General features: G+C 47.0%; 1 protein-coding gene across 9 annotated transcripts in view; it reads left to right on the forward strand.

The window, feature by feature from the left end:
* LOC118237513 (regulator of G-protein signaling 3-like) overlaps nucleotides 1-21,072 on the forward strand; it is a 121,172-nt gene that overhangs the window by 69,563 nt on the left and 30,537 nt on the right. For all 9 annotated transcript variants that reach the window (XM_035436293.1, XM_035436292.1, XM_035436294.1 and 6 more), the window contains one exon: nucleotides 15,328-16,104. In XM_035436293.1, the coding sequence (XP_035292184.1) occupies nucleotides 15,328-16,104 (777 nt within the window). The remainder of the gene's footprint in view (nucleotides 1-15,327; nucleotides 16,105-21,072) is intronic.

Here is a 21,072-nt window from a genome sequence, read left to right on the forward strand (position 1 = left end):
AGTGCTTTGAAACTGCAGAAGTGCAGTTTTCAGACTACACCATGTTGTACAAAATCCGGAAAAGGGTGGACCCATATATGGGCATAAAGTCCGGCCGAGTCCTCCACTAAGCTTTGAGATAGTGATTCGGCAGTGATGCAAATTGTCTCAGAAATATTAAAATATTGTCCAAATAACACAGTAACAACAAATGGGCACATGGGGGGGGGGACACATTATATGAGGAAAAACACCTGTTTACCTGACTACATTTTCTTGTGGGGAAAAAATGTTGACTTTGTATTATGACTGTATTGTTACACACCTTTACTGGAGCCAACCACACTGGCGCTAGTGAGCAACATCTCTCTGTGTGTGTGTGTGGGTGTAAACATCTCAGATGGACAAAATAAAACAGTATGTGTGTGGTAGGGAGTGTGCAGAGCAGTGATCATATTAATCTTCTGTGCTGCTGAGTCACAGCTTTAGGTTTATCAGCAGAGAGACCACTTTTGAGACACACTGTTTGCATTAGCATCAGTGTAGATAATTGCTGTGTTGAGTCAGAGAATCATTAGACAAGGTGGCCGTGTACTCAATCAATCAGCTCATATCTTTCCTTTCCTGCGCCTGCCTCCTTCTCCAACACTCTACAACCACAGATCAATAACCCCCCTCCCCCCGCCCTCCTTCTGCATTGTCTCATCGCTGTTCTCATCGTCTGTGTTCGCGTCTGAGGAGTGAATATCAAAGTCATCAAGCTCTACAGGTTAGTTAAGCTGTGTGTGATATATTTGACCACTCTCCCCCCCCCCACCAAAATAAGTAGTGTTCTGTCTCTCTCTTACACCGAACACGTCGATGGAAGACCTGCTTTGTCTCCGTTCTGTCCTGGTCTGTGTCTGAATATTTATTTGCGTGATATTTAGTATCACTGCCCTATTTTCCTGAAATCTTCCCAAGCTAGTTTTTGTCTGAGTCGAAGTTGACTGCTCTTGCACTCTACCCTTTGGTATAGGTTCGGCACTTCACGGACAGTTGTCTCTGAAGCCTTACTTTGGCTGGTGAATAATTTCAGCTTGGTTTTTCCCGTGGTCTCCAGCTGATGGATCTGGGTAGGGGGCAGATGTAGATGATACCAGGTGGCAGGGAAATTAGTCTCTGTGTAGTGATTAATGCTCTAATTAAGGAACAAAAGTTTTGATGAACTTGTAATGGAGCCCTGGGGCTCCTGTTTAATGTTATTTTACAAAGAGCAGCCTTCGCCACATTTTCCTGTGGAATTTTCCAAGCAGGTGATTGGCCGATGTTCCTGATTGATTATTTGATTACCGTTATGTTGTCTCTTCTTCTGGGCTATAATTGTGTTCCATCCAGCTGGTGCTATACAGGCTAGCAGCAGATTTCATACTCTGGATTTGCAGTTGCAATAGTAGATTTACAGTTTAAAAGCATAATTTGCTGTTTAAAATAAATTCTCTATTGATGGACAGCAATGGGTTTGCCTAGTGAATGTTCTGAGTAGCAGGTAACACAACTAGCACATTGGCTAATGAGTCAAAATGCTAATTTCAAGCCCTGATTGCAAAATACATAAGGGGAGGACTTCAAATGGAGTCATTTGGGAAACTGAAAATTGATATTTAGACTTCATCAGCCTTTCTGGAAAAAGTTGAAGATTGGGGCAGCTTGATGACGACATCTTGGAGTGACGACAGCACAGATTGTCTTGCATAAACAGATGGACGGCTCAGTGTTCCTTGCATCTGAAACTCTTTGTCTGTTGAAGCTGAAATGGTCCAATTAGGGACATCTTTGGGGTGTGCCTAAAGACATTAGCTTGGCAATTGATGTTCTATCATTGGGTGCACACCTCTTAATGAATGTAAACTGTAATATAACACCATAAGATCCTTTTACCAACCAGTGCCTCTTAGAGTGAGGAATTAGAGGACATGACTGAAGCTGATCATCTGGTTATATTAGATAATCTGTGACTGTTATTTCAGAATGTCTCCTCGTTTGAGAGGAATAAATCTCTATTTTCTCATGTTATAAAGCCGCCATAATTTAAGAATGAAAATTATCTCTCCTCTCAGGTCCCTCTCTCTGATCACCTTTATCTGTCTCTCTTCCTCTCTCCTTTGTCACTTCGTCGGGGGATTTATATCGCAGTATGGGTCCCACGAGCTCCAGCCGATTTCAGAATAATATCCGTAGAGAATTGAGCAGATGCTCCTGAATAATGAAGGAGCTTCGGCGAGATGAATCTTCCCCTTTCTCCGGAGAATACGGAGTACACAAGCCCTTCTCCAATCACATTAACCCCCCCCCATATGTTTAATTATTGTTCATTGCGTTAAATGCATGTATTATTCTTTTTAATATGATGCACATTTCAAACCTGTTTATTTTGTGGGGATGGGGGGGGGGGGTCTATGTGGTTAAGAACGAAGTAGTCGGCTGCACTAAAAAATGTGAATGCATAGCAATTATTTTAGCCCTTTTTATGGTAAATTACTGTAGCTACAGTAATCTGTGCTCTAATTCTCTGTTATAACCAGTCTTCCTGGTATGGTAATGAAATGAAAAGCATTTTATGACTAAACAACAGAACGGAAGAGTAAGTACAAGTAGTTAATACTGTAAATACAGAATGATTCCCCCTTATACCCTGACATTTCCTTTTAATTATTTTATTCTTTCTCACTGTCTCTCACTGTACATCTCTATCCTGTATATAGCTTTTGTGTTGAAATCATGAGTGAAATCAAATGCTCCAATGCTCTTTATGTAATACAAGACAGGATCCAAGTGCTGTGCACTTGACCAGATATAAAGTGTTATTTGGTCGTTTCTTATTTGGCTTTATTGCTTAACTGTTTTCAGTGACACAAACAGTATAAAAACTTACCTGCTTATATAGTATATACAGCTATATTGTAGCAGTATTGGATACGTTTCTGTTGTTGTTGTTATAATTGTTATTATTATTATTATTATTATTATTGCTGTGCTACTCTTCTGAAATATAACGTATTGTGTAAAGACTAACTGACAACAAAATGTAAAGAGCTGCTTTTTAAAACTGCTAAAAATCACAAGAAATAACTTTCAGCTATAGGCAGTTGGTTATTTGTATCCCTGATAGAAAGAGTTAAAAAAATACTGCATGTTGCTGAAATTTATTTTATAGCTACGCATATTCATCGTGCCCACTCAATGTTTTGTCCTAAAAATTTCAAATGAGTGAGAAGTTCATAGCGACATGCTGCTGCAGAGAAATGGCAGTGTGCTGTTGTCATAAGACTCCAGCTACATCATAAGACGCATGTGTGCTCTTTCAACACTCGGCCATTTGTAAGATGAACGATTCTCTTATTATCTTGTTGCCCTAAATAGAAAATGCCATGGGTTTCAGAATTTTACCTGTAATTCGATTCCTTCCATTTATCATTCCTCCTCCTTTTTTGGTTCTTGGCGACATCCACTGTCAGCACATTCACCCCTAATTATACTTGCTGGCGAAATTAAATAAATACTATTCTCTGTTGCCGTCAAACCATGTGACGTGAAGTAGTTCAGGTAAAGATATTGGCAGTATTTTAGATTTTTTTTAAATATATATTTTTATTTTACTTGTAATCTGGCTACAATAAAGCAACGGTAGCTTCAAGCAATATCAGAGAAAAGGGATACTGGGGGCTCCTGAATGTGGGCACCCTGTGGAAAAGGATAGAGATAACAGAATTTTAAATGCATAAATATCACATCAGACTGCTAACTTGTGTCAGGCCTGTCTGTGTAGCTATACTGAAATTCTGTTAGCCATAAAATGTTCATGAGACTTATACATCATGTATAAACGTGCGTGGATGGGAGGGAGCCTCTTTAGGTCCATCACGGCAGATCAGCGGGCAATTCTCAGGCGTTCTTCGTCCGGGAAAGAAAATACTTTCATTTCTAACAAGAACCCTCAAGTTTTCTTTTTATTTTCATTACTGGGCCATTGAGGTTCTATGAGTCAGCATCTCGGCACGCTCAGATTCACAGTTTTTTGAAAACGCCTGAAGCTTTATTAAACCCACAACATCGAGCCCTGCGCGAGTGCACCTCGTAATGCGATTCGGCATTGATTTTAGTTTTGCGCGGGCCGCTTTTCCTGTATCCGCCAAGAGCCCACTCAGCCTGGCACTCGTTTTGTTTATGTTTGTTTCCTTGTTTTCTTTCCTTGCAATTGCCTTTTTGCCATTCCACTCCCCCCCTTCATTTACCAATGTGGAGATGGAAAATTTGTGCACAAGGTACAATCATGGCTCGAACAGCTGCTGTAATGCTGTCACTGAATCTGTGGAATTGTCCTTTAATCAGGTAAATCTAATTCTGTGTGTGCTTAGTTTTATGGGTAGTTGTGGATTCTCTGTGGTTGGTGGTGATGTGATTTTCAGTCTCCTGTTGTAAGGATGGGACAGTTGGAATACTGGGATGCTAAACTAAACAGAGCACAGCTGTGCAACCTGGCGCAGAAGAATACCAGATGAAGCCGGATTACTGAGTTAGCTGGATGGCAGTGCTAAACCATCAGAGCAGAGTTAAACCCGGAACAGGTCTTTTTACTTCCGTCCATGTTCCAGATTTGGAAGGGTTCCAGGTTTTACTTGGTGCTGTTATCCGGCTAACTCAGTAATCCTGCTTTGTGAATCAGGGCCCTGGACACACTGTTTTCGGTATTAGCTTGTTTGTAATTGGATCTATCGAATCTTCATTGTCACATGGTTCTCACTCATTTCCATCTTGACGAGGTGTGTGTGTTTGTGTGCACAAGTGTTCATGTGTGGGGGCAGGGGTGTTATGTGAGCTTCAGAGCCTAGAGCTTCTCTCTCTCTTTCATCCCTCTATCCCAGTTTAGAACACATAGTGGCAACGTATGGCCACCATGGCTTTCGCTGACATCTGTATCCAGGGTGACCAGCTTGAAGAAGCTGATCGAGATTTCACAAGATGATCTGGCGAGGCTATGATTGCGTGCTTAGCACTGTTAAACGAAGCAGAAAACGACTATTTGTCTCAATCTGTTTGTACAGAGGGAGGAGAAACAAATAAGGGAAATATTTCCACCCCAGTGTGTTTGAAGGAGGCCACATCGCTCAGGGGAGTGAATAAGAAGGTGGTGTTTTGGAACATTAATGGCCACCAGCACGTCATGGACAGTTGTTGGGGGTGTGGTGTTGTTTTGTGGCACTGTGGGGAATCTCATAACCAGAGAGCAGGGGGTGTGGAGAGAAAAAAAAACACTCTTTCATTGTCAAAAACCGCAGTGCGGTTTTACATCATTTTATAAATGTGGGGCAAATAATGAGCTCTTATGGAGTGAAAGCCACTCCTGGCGTGCGCTCCTGCGTGGTGGATGTGCACAGCCATCGGCTTCCGGCATCCGGTCTTTCATCACCACGAGTTGGTATGGCTGATCGTTCCAGATATTCGATTTTGAACTCGCACCGAACGATTCCCGAACCGCCGCGGCGGCTCGCGGCGTTTAAGCGGGGACGCGAGTGCCGGGCGGCGGGATGAAGCGCGGCGCGGCGGCGGGAACGAGAGGCCCCTCGTCCCGTCCATCAGGGGAGCTATTTTCAGCTCAGCGCTCCCAGCGCTTGTGTAAGCACCGCTGCTGGCGGAATCGCACGAACGGGCAAATTTCAGACCTCGGCTGGATTGGCCGGACGACCCGAATCATGCGCCCGGCTTCGGTTCTGCGTGTTTTTCCATCCTGCATCCAGAACAAACCACTTTCTTGTGTCTGGCATTAAATCATTGGGCTTGTTTTTGTTTTATTTGCCACTTTATTTGGGGAGAGTGGGAATAATGGGGAGGATTGTTCTCTAGGTTGGGTTTGGGGCCAGTTGGCTGAGGAGGTTTTATTAACTGATTTCATGCTAAAGTCATAGCCTGGGTTACCCTACCACGTGAGATGGCTGTCGCAATAACATCGTATGTTTTTTCAGAAAAATGTTATGCTTTGCTTCCTGAGAATTTAAATGTGTTTTTTTCCATTGTATTTGGGGTCCAGGTTAGACATTAGGCTGAAAGGCAGGCCCAAACATAAGGGGTGGAGGGGTGGGGGGGCTGGAAAGAAAATTCAGGGGCCCTGTCACTGGATAGGGCCCAAGGGAGGACAACAATATTGACAAGTCGTGTATGTGTGTTCTGTTTTTTTTTTCCTTCTTCAATTAAACAATCCCCCACCTACCCACCGAGGTCCCTCTCCTGTCCACGTTGACAGTCTGCAATGACAACTTCTACAACCCCACCCCTCCCCGCTACCCGGTCCGTAATGCTTAGAGCCCCTGGTATGATAGGCACGGAGAGAAGGGGGAGGGCCAAAAAATCTGGGTTAGCACCCCCAAGAAGTCAAGGGTAGCCTGGCTGTAGGGTACTTACACGTGACGAGTGAGCTTGAAAAGTCACATGGGTGATTCAATCTTCAATTATTCATATGCAGTTTTTTTTTTTTTGGTGTTTTTATCAATCCGCTAGTACATTATGTATTAATTTTTTAAGCCAACTGCAATTAGATTAAATTCAAAGCTTAGTGCCGGGATCATCTAAAACATCTGCGGTCATCTTTGTGCTTGTGAATTTAAATATTTATTTTCCACTTTAAGTTTATCATCTCAGCGGACTCAGGAAGCACGGCACATATCTAAATGGAATCAGGAAGTACATCAGATACCTTGACTGATTCAGGAAGTCTTTTAGACCCCTCATTATTTCCTCAGTTAAACCGTTTATGAGGACTGCCCCTGTACCTGTACAGTGTTCTCATTAGAAATAGGTCAGCATTGACAAAGCCAAGTAAAAAGTTATTCATGACCTTCCCTTTACTTGCACTGTAACATCACCGATTGTTTTTTAAAAGGGATATGATGCTTTGTATATGTTTTGTTGTATATGTGTAAATGTTAATTGGTAACAATCATAACAGTCACTGGCATTCTCCTGGTAGCATGATTTGATCCTATTTTTAAAAAAATCTTCCCTTTAAAATGACATATTGCTTCACAGGTCATCTAAAAAGTAAATATTGTGTTCAGATTTGAACTCCACCCAACAGTCTATCCCATTCAGGAAACTCATAATGTGCATAATATGAACACCTACTGTAGCCGCACGGTGTGTCAGACAGTGATGGAAAAAGATTGCAATGTCATTAAAAATATTTGAACACAGTGCAGCCAATGCATGTGCAGACATAGCTGTATTGAGCGAGCTCAACAAGGGCCACTTTTTTTATTTTTAGAGGTGCTATCATTGTAGCATGGTTTTTTTGGCAGGAGGCCTTCAAGAGGCTGCGTTTTGATGATAATACTGCTGACATTTCCTGAAAGAGGCTGACGGCCCAGCTTGTCTCTGTAAAGGTTCTGTTTTACTGGGGGAAGGAGGAGTGGTGCATCTGCCCCTTTGTGATGGTATTCTTTCACCCACAGAGGTCATGATATGCTTGAAGAACAGCCCCTCCCCCCCTTAATTTGTTCCTGTGACCTTTGAGAGGGGAAGAACAGGCAGATTGACAACAGTGAGGGAAAAAAAAAACTCTTATGAGGGAAGAGGTTTCTTTTTTCTCTCTCTTCCCATTACCGATGTTGAAATTGAAGTGTAATAACCTTACCGGTGTTCAAATGTAGGTGTTCCTGCTTGGTAACTCGAGGGTCTTCGTCTGATGTTTTGATCTTTCATCAAATAAAACCACAACCATCCTTTTTAACCACCAGTGTGGTCACCTTTATGTTGCACGACATTCGATCTTGGAGGATGGTGTCCAGATGTTGAAGCAGACTTACTGTTTAAGTTTTGCTATACTTAACTTTGGTCTTCTGCTTGACTTGATTTCCGGTAACGCTTGTTTAAAATGAACAATGATGTTACGGGCTGCTGGGTGGCTCTTCCTGGTGAGGCATTGTCCTGGTGCTTGGATGGGCATCATGGTCTGGTATCAAATCCGGACCATGCCAATGTAGCAGTGCCACTCAGGAATGGGATGACAGCATCTCATTGAGCGTAAAGACCCCCGTTGGTTGATTAAGTGGCCAGAAATCGGATTGTTCAGTTAAAATGTCCTCCTCCAACTCATGTCCCAGCAATAAGTTCACTGTCCACCCCGATGATGTGATATTTCGGTATTAGTATGATGTGTCAGAATTGCGTCATGTTTAATGAATGTTATGAATGTTAATGAATATTACTTGGGATGTTACTAATAATGTAATCCTCTCATTGGCTGGGTCTGGCCAAGCTCAGGAATGTGGAGGATGAACACTGATGTTTCTGTGTATTCCTGTGAAAATAAGAACTTCTGAACTTCTTACGCAGACAGGAAAAATCCAATTAGACATGGCCCAAGTGGCGTCTTTCCGTGCTCGTATTCCTTAGTGGTATGTAGCCGCAAAGTATGACTCTTAGGCTAAAAATATCAGGGTTCTGTCGTCATAATCCTGTACCCTGAGGCTTTTTTGTTCATGTAATCATGGAATGTTTGCACACCCTAAAAAAGCCTTGTGATCTTGCCGGCAAACTGCTGCTGATAATAACTCCAGAGACGCAGTGGTAAAAAGTTGGATACACTCTTGAACACCACTGGAGTGACTCACTACTGAAGTGCAGACAAAACAAAAAAGAACTATTATTTCTGAATGTGTTAGTATTATCTTTCATAATTCAGATGGGTAGACAGACTGATTTTGAACCTGTTCTACATTTAGTTTTATAGTATTTATTTTCTTAACTACCTAGACTGATAATCCAAGAGCTAGCTAACTATGTCCAACATTGATACTCTATATTCAACTGTTTTTTTTCTTTCTTTAGTATCAAACTACATAAATAATTAATTCCATTTCTGTTGTCAAGAAAAACCTTGATGTTTTTGTTTTGCCATCTGATTTTTCTACTTTGTCAATACCTGTCAACACCTGTAGAGAGCTACCCTTATTTTAAAGCTTTGAAAACCCTGTAAATCATTGTCATATCTATTGTATAAATACATCAAAAACAATGTGTCCATGTTAGCTGGACAGATAGCTGGTGAACATATTCAGCTGACATCTCTAGCACTTTTCAAACTTAAATTTTAGGTACGATGGTGTGTTGAAAGGTGTGATACATGTCAAAAGCTATTCTGCTACTGTACTTGGATTAAAAAGCTGACAAGATGATTGATTATAGCTGAATAGCTTAATATTGAGACATAATTTATTAATTTTGTTGTTAAGCAAGTATTTACCAGAGAGGGGCTTTTATATCTGAAGGAGGTTTTAAAAAAAATATGTGTTTGCAACATACTGTAGGAAGAGACAGTGAATGACCAAGAAGAAGTAATACTTGTCCCACTAGACTAGCCAGCCAATTGGCAAACACAAGCCTCTTTGTTTTTCTCCCAATGGCTCAACATGAGAAGGGCCAGACCGTTTCAGGATAAACCCAATAACAGAGGCCGCAGGTGCCGTTTGCTTTCTGATCTGTGTAAATTTGAAAAAGCTTTGAAAATGGGCTGCCCCACCTGGCCCGATTGAAATGAGCGGAATATTAAAGTATGAAATTACTGCGGGATCCCGCTATCCCCACCTGCCCCCACATCCGGCCGACCGTTCATAATGGATGGCGGGGGCTGTGGGTGGGGTTTGGCGCTGGAACAGGCCGTTTGTAACGTTGCCAAGGAACGGATAAGATTGGTCAAGACCAGCGTCACTAAATCTCTTCTGTAAAAGTGGCCACTTATGCTGTGGTCAACACCTTCCACGGCGATGGACAAGGACTAAGCGACTGCTTTCTGATACCAGAGGGAGAGTGAGGCTTCGTGAACCTCCCTAATGGTTGGAACTAGCATATACTGTCAGTATGCAGTTCATATGAACCAACTTTGAACTTGGCTTTCTGCAAAAAATAAAAAATAATTATCTTTGTAGTGGTGAATCATAGGTGACGAGGAAGAATCCTACCCATTCTGGAGTTCATGACGTTGCTCTTGATATTATTATTAAAATTTTTTTTTTTTTTTACTGTGGAAGCCATCATTCAGACATTCATTGAGCAAATGATTTGGTGAGTGGCATCGATGTTTCTGAAACAAAACAAAACTCAAAAAAAAAAAAAGACCAGCCATTATCAAGTCCTTTAATGGAAGTTTGTGCCTCTCATAATATTGCAGTATATTCAGCCTTCGCGTTCTGTTCCGCTGGCTTTCGTTGAGGCTGGGTCTGGGAGGTCGGCTAATCTGATTGTGCTCAGTGGGAGTTGCATGTCATTTGCGCATCCTCTCCGGTCGCATGATGCGATTATCTCCGAGGCTTCCATCGGCGTTTGCGGTAAATGGTACACTTGTGCACGTCTTTGAACTCACAAACACGAATCGATGATAAGGGTAATGGTTTATCTTGCTATCCCATGCCTTTCTTTTTTAATCCAATGCAGTTCACAAGAGGGAGGGACGCCGTGTGGTCCGGCCACTCGTAAAATTGGCTACAAGTCTTTCGGTTGTAATTTCGATCGTTGTCAGTTGAATTGTTGTTCTGGAACAAAGAAAGAAAGAAAAAAAAGAATCCACGTTGATCGTTTTTGGTGTTCACTGTTCGGTCTTTAGACGCCTGAAGATTGTGCTTTGCGCTTCGTTCGCTTCGGGGTAGGTCATGTGACAGCCCGTCCTTCGCAAAATTATCAGTAAGTAGGTTATCGCTCGTCTCGGAGACGCGGCGCGATGGAGGGGAAGGAGTGCGTCATTGGAAAAGGGAGGAAATGGAGGGATTGGAGAAGGGAGGAGCAGAGGCTGAGAACGGCTGTCTGTGTTTGTAACAGAGCGATGATGAGATTAGCCGAGTGAGGAGGGGCGGTGAAGAAGGGGAAGATATTCCAGCGGAGACAGACGGGTGGAGAGCAAGATATTTGAAAGGAAAGAGAGAGGAAAAGATAGAGGGGTGCGAGAGAGGGGGGGGGGGCTGCTTCAACAGTGGGTTAGGAATGAGGGAGGAATTTTAGAGGGAAAGCATGAAATGAGCAGGTATTCTGGAAGGAATTTTGCATGAAGAGAGAGAATTAGAGGAGATGGAGGCATCTAGAGAGGGAAAAAAAATGAGGACCGAAGAAGGTTTTAAAGCTTTTTCAAGATGCTTTTAAATGACTAACAATATTACTGCAGCTGTTTGCCTATTGTGTTCGTTATGGCTCAGTTACGTTGTCGCATACGCTCTGGCACAATGTAGGTTAAGGCAGAACAGAACTGAAGTGAGTGGAGAGAGAGAGGGAGGGAGAGAGAGAGAGAGGGAAAGACCGAGCAAGAGAGGGAGAGAGACAGAGAGAGTAAGAGAGTGAGAGAGGGAGAGAGACTGAGAGAGAGCGAGAAAGGGAGAGAGACAGAGAGAGTGAGAGAGAGCGAGAGAGGGAGAGAGACATAGAGAGAGAGCTGTTAGCCGGGTGGCGCAGGGCTGTTGGAGCGGCTCCTCGCGTGACGCCCTCCCCGGTGGATTCCGGATTTCTCCGTCGGCAGCGGCGCTGTGTTGTTTGCGCGGCCTGCCCCTGCCCGAGCCGTACCTCCCTCGGAGACGTCCCTCTGACGTGTCGGAGCAGAGCCGGCCTCCGTATTCCAGCGCTCCGCGGGACTCTCCGGGGCCCCGCCCGGAGCCCCGCTCGGAGCCCCAGCGGCCCCTCATCCTGTTTACACCCATCAAGATAACGCACTGGCCCCCGCGGGGTTTAGACCCGTCTCCTCGGGTTTCTCCGCTAAATGTCTTTCCTGTCTGGTATACAAGCCATTTTCTTGTCCACAGTAAAAGCGCACAGTAAGTAGCGTACTCATTGGAGGAGAATGTGTGGAAATAGATTGGTTTAGTTCAGTAGTGATCTTGCTTTAAAAAAGGACACGTTTTTGTTTGTGCTACAAGTTTAGCTAAGTTCACTACTGAAATCAACCAAGGCTACAGCTATCCTCCAGTTAATGACTCCAGAAGGGGTTTGTGCATATGTGACTTCTGCAGAAAACACACATGCATACACGCATCTATACTGACTTTTAAATGTATGTGTGTGTGTGTGTGTGTACACACATTAAATGGTAATTACTATTAAATATTATTCAGCTGCAGTCTCTTTAGAGTAAATTGTAATGGAACCTGTAGCTTGTTATTACAGCCGGGCGGAGGCACGCCAGCTCAGCTGCGAGACTCTTTATTAGGCTGCCCTTTACTGAGCGAGCGAACAGCACGCTGCCCTCTGTCCTGGGAGCTGGCCGTAATGGCTTCAGTAACCCCGCTGGGCAGGGGGGGGGACCCTGCAGGAGGGAGCGGGCAGTGCCCGGCGCCCCGTTTCCGAAAGCGGGATCCCCCGCCGTCGCCTCCGCGAAGCCTCGGCGGGCCTCGCCGCGCGGCGGACGGCAGGGAGAGCGCCGCTCGCCGTCGCGCCTCACCGAGAGTGCGGGAGACGCCGTCGGAGCCGCCTGAGGATATCACCCGTTAGGGAGAACCGTACGCCGCGCCTTCCCGCTGGTAAAAAAAAGACGAGCCTTTTCTCTCCCCCCCCCCCCCCCGCTCGTTCCGTTCGCCCCGGGGTCGCAGAGCTTCGGGGGAGGGCGGGTCTGTCCAGCGCCAGACGCTCCTGCCGCGCAGCTGTTCTGATCCCTGCAGTCTGCGCCTCCAGTTTATCCCAACGCGGTCTGTTTTTCCCCCCCTTCCGCAGCTTCAGGATGACATCATATTTTATTTAGCTCAGCGGTCGCTGTAATCCGGAGCGGCGTACGCTGCGCACTTTTTCCTCTAAATTTCGCGGCGCCGCTGTGTAGCATCGGATTGGTGCTGCACGTTGGCGGTGGTTGCGGCGAGTTCCCCCTTTTCCTAATGAAGCCCTTTGAGGTTGTGGAAGTGCGATTATTATTGTTCTCGTACAAGCACGCGGTTGGCTGAATTTTGAGAAAGTAATTCAAGTTGATCGAATGTACAAATGCTTTGATTTGGTCCTGCAGCCTCACGAGTGAAAGCCCCAGTTCTTTAACCATCAATCATTAAGAAGCATTTGCATTCAGGCTTTTAGCGGTTGCTCTTACCCAGAAGGACTTGTGCAGCGCATGTTTACATAAAATTCATTTATACAGCTGGATGTTTTACGGATTTGGTAGCTTGCTCAATGGTGCCACAGCCACACCCCACCCAGGAACTGAACGCATGACCTTGAACTTGCAAGCCCAGCTGCATAACAGTTATGCTACGCTGACACTAACTGGCCTACATACCTCACGTATTGAGGTGAGGCTGTACTTTTAATCTATTTTAAAGCATGGTCGTTGGGTTATACCTGTCAAAACCACATTTTACAAAATGGGCCAGGCGGGCACATTGTGGACGTTGGCAGCGATCCCATCGTAGCCAGAGTGTACCCGTCGTGTGCTAGGAGCTCGTGAGAGCAGAATCGGCGTTGTGTTCCGGGGACTGCTTCACGTGGGCCGCAGGGGAGATCGTAATTATCCTCTCAGCTTCAATCACGCTGATTATTTCCTGTGTGTCATCCTCTTGCTTTAACTTTGTTGTCATTGGAAACATATTTGTCAGCATGGCTCCTTCCCCAGTTGAAAAGGAGACTGGTATTTGTCTTCGTATTTGTCCGGGAATAGCTTGTGCGTGTTTGTGCGCACGCTCGCGTTTGTGTGTGCGCGCGTTTGTGTTTACGTCCGCGTGTGCGTTTGTGTATGCCTCTCTGTGCGTGTTTACACTATTTGAGGGAGGTTGTTCTTTATCCCGTCCTCTGTCCTCAGAGCTCCGCGTGCCCTCCTTCCCGCCATTAGGGCCCTGGCAGGTGTGAATCTAATAATGGAGAGGGCGGAGATGAGGAGAGCGCTCGATTTTCCTGCCACGCACATTATGTGATGTGAGTCATAACAGGTCTGAGATCGCACCTGGAGCGCTCTGTCTTAAAGCGCAGATCTCTGTCTGGCCTTGTAGCCTCGTGGATATTTTTAGGTGCTGCACCTCAGGAGAAACGGCCCTCATCTTGTGCGGCTCCTGAGTAGACGGCGAGATTTGGAACCGGGTTTTACCATTGGCTGTCTGCTTTTGTCACTTTCTTTGGAATAGCCGGGTTGCCTTAAAAATTTCGCTTTTGATTTCTGTGCTTTGCTAGCCGAACGACCACAGAACCCGACCCCCCCCCAGCCCCCACCTCGACCACCCTCCAGAATCTTCATAAGCATTTTTTTTTGTATGGACATTTGCCATTGGATTTAATTATAATGACATAAGAGTGGGAGAAATCCAATAAAAAAGGGTTTGCTGGGAAATAACCACGGCCATTTAAAAAAAAAATGGCCTAACAAATATATATATAAACCAAAACGATACTCTATTAAATAGCCCTTTGTTCTACGATCTGGCCTGAGGTCTAATGAAGCGCTGTGTAAATGGCTTTACGGAGCCCGCACGGAATTGCCCGGTGTGATGGAATGGAAAAAGAGAAGGGACGATACACTGACTCCCTGACCCCGTTTGCGAGCGCTGCTCCCCGATGCCGCCGGGTACTCGTAGCGCAAATGTTTTCCCTCCGCCTTTTTTTTTTTTCCACATCGCGGACGTTGCGGGGACGACCGCGCCGGAAAGCGGACGAGGTGACGGGAAGGCGGAGAGCGGCGGCGGCGGCGGCCTCGCGTCTGCGCTAACAGGAAGCGGGGGCCGCCCGCCGCGTGACCTGCGTAGGGAAAAACCAGCCCGGGCCGCGTCGGCGCTGTCGAGCCGGGAGCCGGCGGCAAAGGCCCGGTTTGTTATCGGTTCTGTTAGTTCTCCCTCGGGGTCCGTTTGCGTCGTCCGTCTCGAAGCGCTCTGCTTCCCTCCGGCGGGTTGGCGGGTTGCCTTGCCTCGGGGTCGAGGGGGGTGGGGAGGGGGGGGAGGGGGGGGCAGAATTGCGCGGCGCGCTGTGAGTGTTCAGCACAGCGGAAATGGACCGAGCGGTGTAAACGCTCCGCCCTGGATGGTAGAGAGTGCCATAAAAGATAAGTAACCCCTGGAGCCGGCGTTATGGCGAATCTCAGCCCGTCGTCCTGCCGGGGCGGGGTTCTCCAGTGTGGGCGGGGCTGGGAGCTTAGTCCCTCTGGCGGGGTGGCGGAGCTTTGTTGGCCGTAGCGTCGTCCGAGGAGGGAGGGTGGGTTCAGCTCAGCGGGGCAGTCCTCGTTTCATTGCGCGGGGGGGAGGGTGATCTCAGCGAGGCAGATCCGCGGTTCTGATTTCCGCCAGTTTCGGGAATGGTTGCCGTGACGCTGACGCTCGCCTCTCTCTCTCTCTCTCTCTCTCTCTCTCTCTCTCTCTCTCTCTCTCTCTGTGTCGGCAGATGCTGGAACCCAAGGCACATGGGCCGGGCGAGACCGGTCCGCAGGGCCCGGGGTGTCCCGGGGCGGGGCAAGAGGAGGACGACCCTTTCCCCAGCAGCCCCTGCGAAGCCCCAGCCGCGGCCACCCCGCCACCCGATGACCCGCCTCCCCTGGAGGAGGAGGCGCAGCCCCCAGTGACAGACGTGGAGAACGCCCCTCCCACGCCCCTTCCAGAGCATGCCCCTCCCGCACCTGCGCCGTCCAATGAGGAAGAGGATCGCAACGAGGCCGGGGCTGGGGACGGAGACACCCGCGAGGAGAAAGAGGGCGGGGAGGAGCACGAGGGGGAACCTGCCGTCCTCCCTTCCTCATCCTCGTCCTTCATCATCCCCGAGCTACGACTGGACCGGTCCTTCAGCGCGGACACCCTCTCGCAGGCCACCGACGAGGACGAAGAGGACGAGGACGATGACGAGGAGGAGGAGGAGGAGGAGGAGGAGGACAGCGACGAGCACTGCCTGGAGGGCGGCGGCCGGGCGGAGGCCACGCCCTGCGAGAGGCACGGGGGCGGGCTGAGCGTGCAGAACTCGCTGCGCAGGCGAACGCACAGCGAGGGCAGCCTGCTGCAGGAGCCCCGCCCGGCCTGCTTCACCTCCGACAACGCCATCAACTGCCTGGACTCGGCCACGCCCCACAAGGGCGGCTGGACCCTGCCCTCCCCGAAGACCCTGAAGAAGGAGCTCACCAAGAACGGCGGCTCCATGCACCAGATCTGCATGCTGTTCTCGGGGCGGAAGGTCAGTTTCCAACAAATCCCCCCCTCCTTTCTGCACTTCCTTCCCATTTCTTTACTTCATGCCATTTTGATCTCAGGCTGTTTTCAATTTAATCACCTCAATCTTTTGCTTCAACTCTCCTGAAATATTTATGACCATTTTTCCAACTTTAGGAGGGTTGGAAGGGTTGCGTGTCTGAATTAGTTTACAAATGGAACCTGATGGAATTGCTGTGTAGTCTGTGTTATGTAGTAATGTAGTCTTGACATGAGTTTGACCTCTCGTTAAGCAAAGCAAACAGCTGGGTTAATTTAAGATGCATATCGCAAGGGTCACAACAGTAGAAAGCCTATACTGTGGCTGAGAGACCACTCCTGTGCGCATACATACACACACACTCACAAACACACACACACACACACACACACACAGGCACACAGGCACACACATAAGGAAATGCATGCATATCCCTGGTACGCATGCATACTGGGCCAAACATTTTAGAACGCACACTGAAACACACAGTCTTTTCCCACGGAGACTGAGTGACACCTAGTGGTCAATGAAAGAACATCCCAGGAAATGGGAGCATAAAGCTTAAAAACTTGTATATGTTAATCACAGTGCAATCACAATGCAGCCAGGAAGAACAAAGAAGCTGTTCTAGCCAAGCCTTCCTCGTTTGGCATTACTCTTATTTCTGAAAGATTCAAGTCCTTACCTCCTGGGTCTCTGAGATCAGGGCCTCCATATTCCCAGTTCTATGTGAGATTAGTACATTCACATCTCCAGTTTCGGGAGATTAGTTCATTCACACTCCAAGGTCGTTGTGAGATTAGTACATTCACACTCCAAGCTTTGTGAGATTAGTACAGTCACACTCCAAACTCTTTGTGAGATTAGTGCATTCCCATCTCCAATTTCGTGAGATTAGTGCATTCACACTCTAAACTGTGAGATTAGTACATTCATACTCAAACTCTGTGAGATTAGTACATTCACACTCCAAGCTTTGTGAGATTAGTACATTCACACTCCAAACTCTTTGTGAGATTAGTACATTCATACTCAAACTCTGTGAGATTAGTACAGTCACACTCCAAACTCTGTGAGATTGGTGCATTCACACTCCAAACTCTTTGTGAGTTTAGTGCATTCACACTCTGAACTCTCTGTGAGAGTAGTGCATTCTTTGGTTCTATTTGCTGTTCTGCTCACATTAGCAAGTACTTCCACTAGAGGGCGCTGATTATTTTGATTCCGTTCATTTGGACTTAATGCATCGTGAGCATCATCTGTCGCAGGACTCCGTACCTGCCCCCAAATCTGCAGTCTGACCCCCAGCTGTCTCGCATGGGGAGGGGGGGGGGGGGGTGGTGGGTTGGTTGGGCAGGCAGAGTTTGAAAGTGCTGCTGTGCTCCTTACATGATCCCATGGTGAGAGGATTGTGTTTCTGTCCCAGCTTGTCAGGTTTGGCTTAGTCTTAGCAAGCCAAGCTACCTGTTAGCGTTGTGTGCGCGTGTGTGTGTGTGTGTGTGTGTGCGCGTATACAGTATGTGCATGTGTGTGTGTGCACCTACCTACGTGTGTATATGTACCTGTATGTGTGTGTGCTCTGTGCTGTGTTTGTGTATGTGGGGGCACCTACCAGCATGTGTCTGCTACTGTGTGTGTGTGAGAGTGTGTGTGTGTGTGTGTGTGTGTGTTTGTGCATCTTATTCAGAGTGTTTATTCAGATGTAGGCACAACCGGGCTTCAGAAAGCTGCAGTATTGCGGCCAGCTTTTCTAACATTCTAAATTAAGAGGATTTGGACTGAATGCTAATTCCTCTGCTTTCTGCTGGCATTCATACATTTTAAACAAAGTGCTGCAGTCTACTAAAATTTGGCCAATGCTTATGAACTCGCCTCTAGGAACAGCGGACCGTGGAAACGGGACAACGTTGAGCACCGCAGTGAGAGGTGCACATGGCTGTTGCTCTTTATAGCAGCACTGTCTCTTAACAGAAACCCCTGCAGCGTGTTATTTTCAGTTCAGCCCTTTATTTTCCACACAAATCTGTCCGTTTACTTCGCGTATCGATCAGTTTCTTCACTTCGTGAGCGCGTTGCTGATCGCGCAGTGTAGCGTCAGCGCGGTTCTGTTTGTGTGGACTGCAGGGAAATGGCTTTGACCTTTAAAACTTGGCTTTGTGTGTTGAAGGCCCGCTCTATGTTTACTGTGTGTTGTTTGGAGTGGGGGGGGGTTGGTTGGCCTCGCTTCAGGTGTGGCACAGGTGGCTTCAGCGGTTGGGCTGCGCTAAAACGGCACCCTTTCGCAAAGTGATCGAACGTCATGGTAAATGGTAAATGGACTGCATTTATAGAGCGCTTTTATCCAAAGCGCTTTACAATTGATGCCTCTCATTCGCCAGAGCAGTTAGAGGTTAGGGGTTAGGTGTCTTGCTCAAGGACACTTCGACATGCCCAGGGCGGGGTTTGAACCGGCAACCCTCCGACTGCCAGACAATCGGTCTTACCTCCTGAGCTATATCGCCCCTGTACGTGAGTCATGTGGCTCACGTACAGCTGGGAGTGTGGAACTGCACTTGCAACCTGATGGTTGCAGGTTTGAATCCAGAATTGACGCCATCCATGCCCTCGGGCACGATATGGCTCCTATTTCATTAGTAAACCGCAGGAAAGCGGAAAAGAATACATATGTGGTAGCAGGCCGTGTGAAAGTCTGTCTTCCAAACAGGCGTACAGATAATTAATAAGGTCCTGCTATAGCCTGCAGTCATGGGTTCATTTATTATTATTTGTTTTTATTTGCTTGTAAGAGCTCAGATTAGTCCTGTCTGTACCACCTATCCCTCCCCCCACCCCCACCCAACCCCACCCCCTCCCTGACCTACCCCCCCCGCCCCCACCCCACTGCAATTTACAGCCTGCTCCAATTGGCCTGCTTTAGTGCATGTTCATGTGCGTCAAGAACCAATAAATAATCCAAAAGCAGTTAATCAGCATGAAAATGCCAGCGAGCTCGGCGAGGGGGAGGGGGATGGGGGAGGGGGGTGTGACCTTCACAGAGCGCGCAGTGACCATGTAAAGCAAGCGCTATGTTTAGAACTAATAAAAAGAGAGGGAAGGATGTATAAAACTGGAATTATACCATTTTCCCCCCCGTGCTTTCAGATTAACGAGCAACACCAATTATGGTACTGTTTTCTCACAGGTGCCTGATACTCTACCCCCCGGAGTGAAACCAACAGATTGTCAATACTGGCTTAAGGAGAAAATATTGAATAAATCTGTGATTGGCCCAGCTGGGTCTATTGATAAACTCCGCTCAGCCAATCAGTATAGATGGAGATCGTCAGTGAGAGGTAATCAATTCAGTGATCCTTTCCAACATAGAACAGAGAAGGAGGAGAACAAAGAGAAAGAGCGTGAGCAAGAGGGGTTTGGGATGCTGACCGAAAAAGAAAGGGTAAGACAGGGGTGAGGGAAAGCGATATAGAGGTTTTCAGTGGGAGAGGGCTGTACTTAACCTCTGACCTCTCATCCCTCCAACCCCACTCCAGGACAGAGCAGAGAAGTGAATGCGTCTCTTGTTTTTTCTCCACATGAGTGAGGTGATGTATCCCTCAGGATTGGAGTGACATACTAGCACCAGCAGGGGGCAGTATAGGTTGAGGTCAAGCACACACCTCCTGCTCTTGTGACCACGGTAAACGGCTGATGCAGCTGTCCCCAAAGCCTTACTCCTGAAATACAGTCTCTGCCCCCCCCCCCGCGCCACCCCCCCCCCCCACCCCCCTCGTCTGCAGCCTTCCTCCTTCACCAAAGGTCAGCTTCAGCTGTTGAGGTCAGATGTGAGTGGGGGGGGGGGGGGAGTAGGTGAGAAGCAGGTGGGAGGGAGGAGGATGAAAGAGGAGGAGGAGAGTGAAAGAGTGCTGTACTTCCTCAAGGTTGAATAAAATGCTCTGAGAGCCTCTCAGAGGATGGCAGGCTTCCATTTCTGCTGAGAGAGAGGAGGGAGTGCATGCCACTGACAGCACAGCATGTTACCACAAGTAACTGCCTGAGGAGCGATAGGTCATACAAATAATAATTCATTAATGCCTAGTTCCTCACATTCCGTTGTTATTCCAATGTAACGGTGTAGTTTTTTGATGTTTTTGTGGCGTAAGTGTGTTCGTCTCAATAAAGCTAATTTATATATTTATATAAATATATATTTATTTCAGAAAGGGTGGGGGGACCGGCCTGGTTAGAAAGTTTCTCTCCTTCTGTCACTGTTTTGATTTATTGCGATAATCTGCTGCCAGAAGTCCACGATGTGTTTGTGGGCAGGTCAGGCGGGATAAATGTTTCAGAAAGCCAACTGGAGAATTTGAAAGTACTCTCAGCGGGGGCCTCTCGCTAGCTAGTGCTGTTTCATAACCGATGTTGAATTGCTGTTTTTGTTCACTGGCTCGCATTTCATTCTCAACATTGAAAGCGCACAAAGCGCTCCCAGCTCAGAGCGCTTTGAGGCATCCCAGGTTTTTCTTGGAGCCGACTCTTGTACACCTGTTGGTGGGTTCAGTTAAGTACACTAGCCTGCTTATAGTGAAACCTGAAATGGCCAGAACAGCCCGCTACTTATCCCCGTTGCCATCTCAGTCATTTGTTTAATCACTGAAGTGTCACTTAAGTGTAAACAACAATAATAATAATGATTTTGGATGCTGTCACTACCCTTGTAGAATGTTATGGAGCGGGAGGGCTTAAATGTCCTTACAGAAGTTCCATAACCTTTGGCCTGGTGTTGTTTTGATTGCTTGCTTGAACAATAACTCATTTTTAGTCGAGTGCTTTCAGTTTTCGTGTCACAGAAGAGGCTGGTACGTTTCTCTGGAAACGTACCAGCGAGCTGTACTGGGGGGTGGTAAAGTGGAGACATAACACAGACGCGAAGGCTCGTATTTGTAGACAGTGTATCTGCGGTCCTCAGCATATCGC

This window comes from Anguilla anguilla, chromosome 10 (genome assembly GCF_013347855.1).
Source record: "Anguilla anguilla isolate fAngAng1 chromosome 10, fAngAng1.pri, whole genome shotgun sequence".
Classification (NCBI taxonomy): Eukaryota; Metazoa; Chordata; class Actinopteri; order Anguilliformes; family Anguillidae; genus Anguilla; species Anguilla anguilla.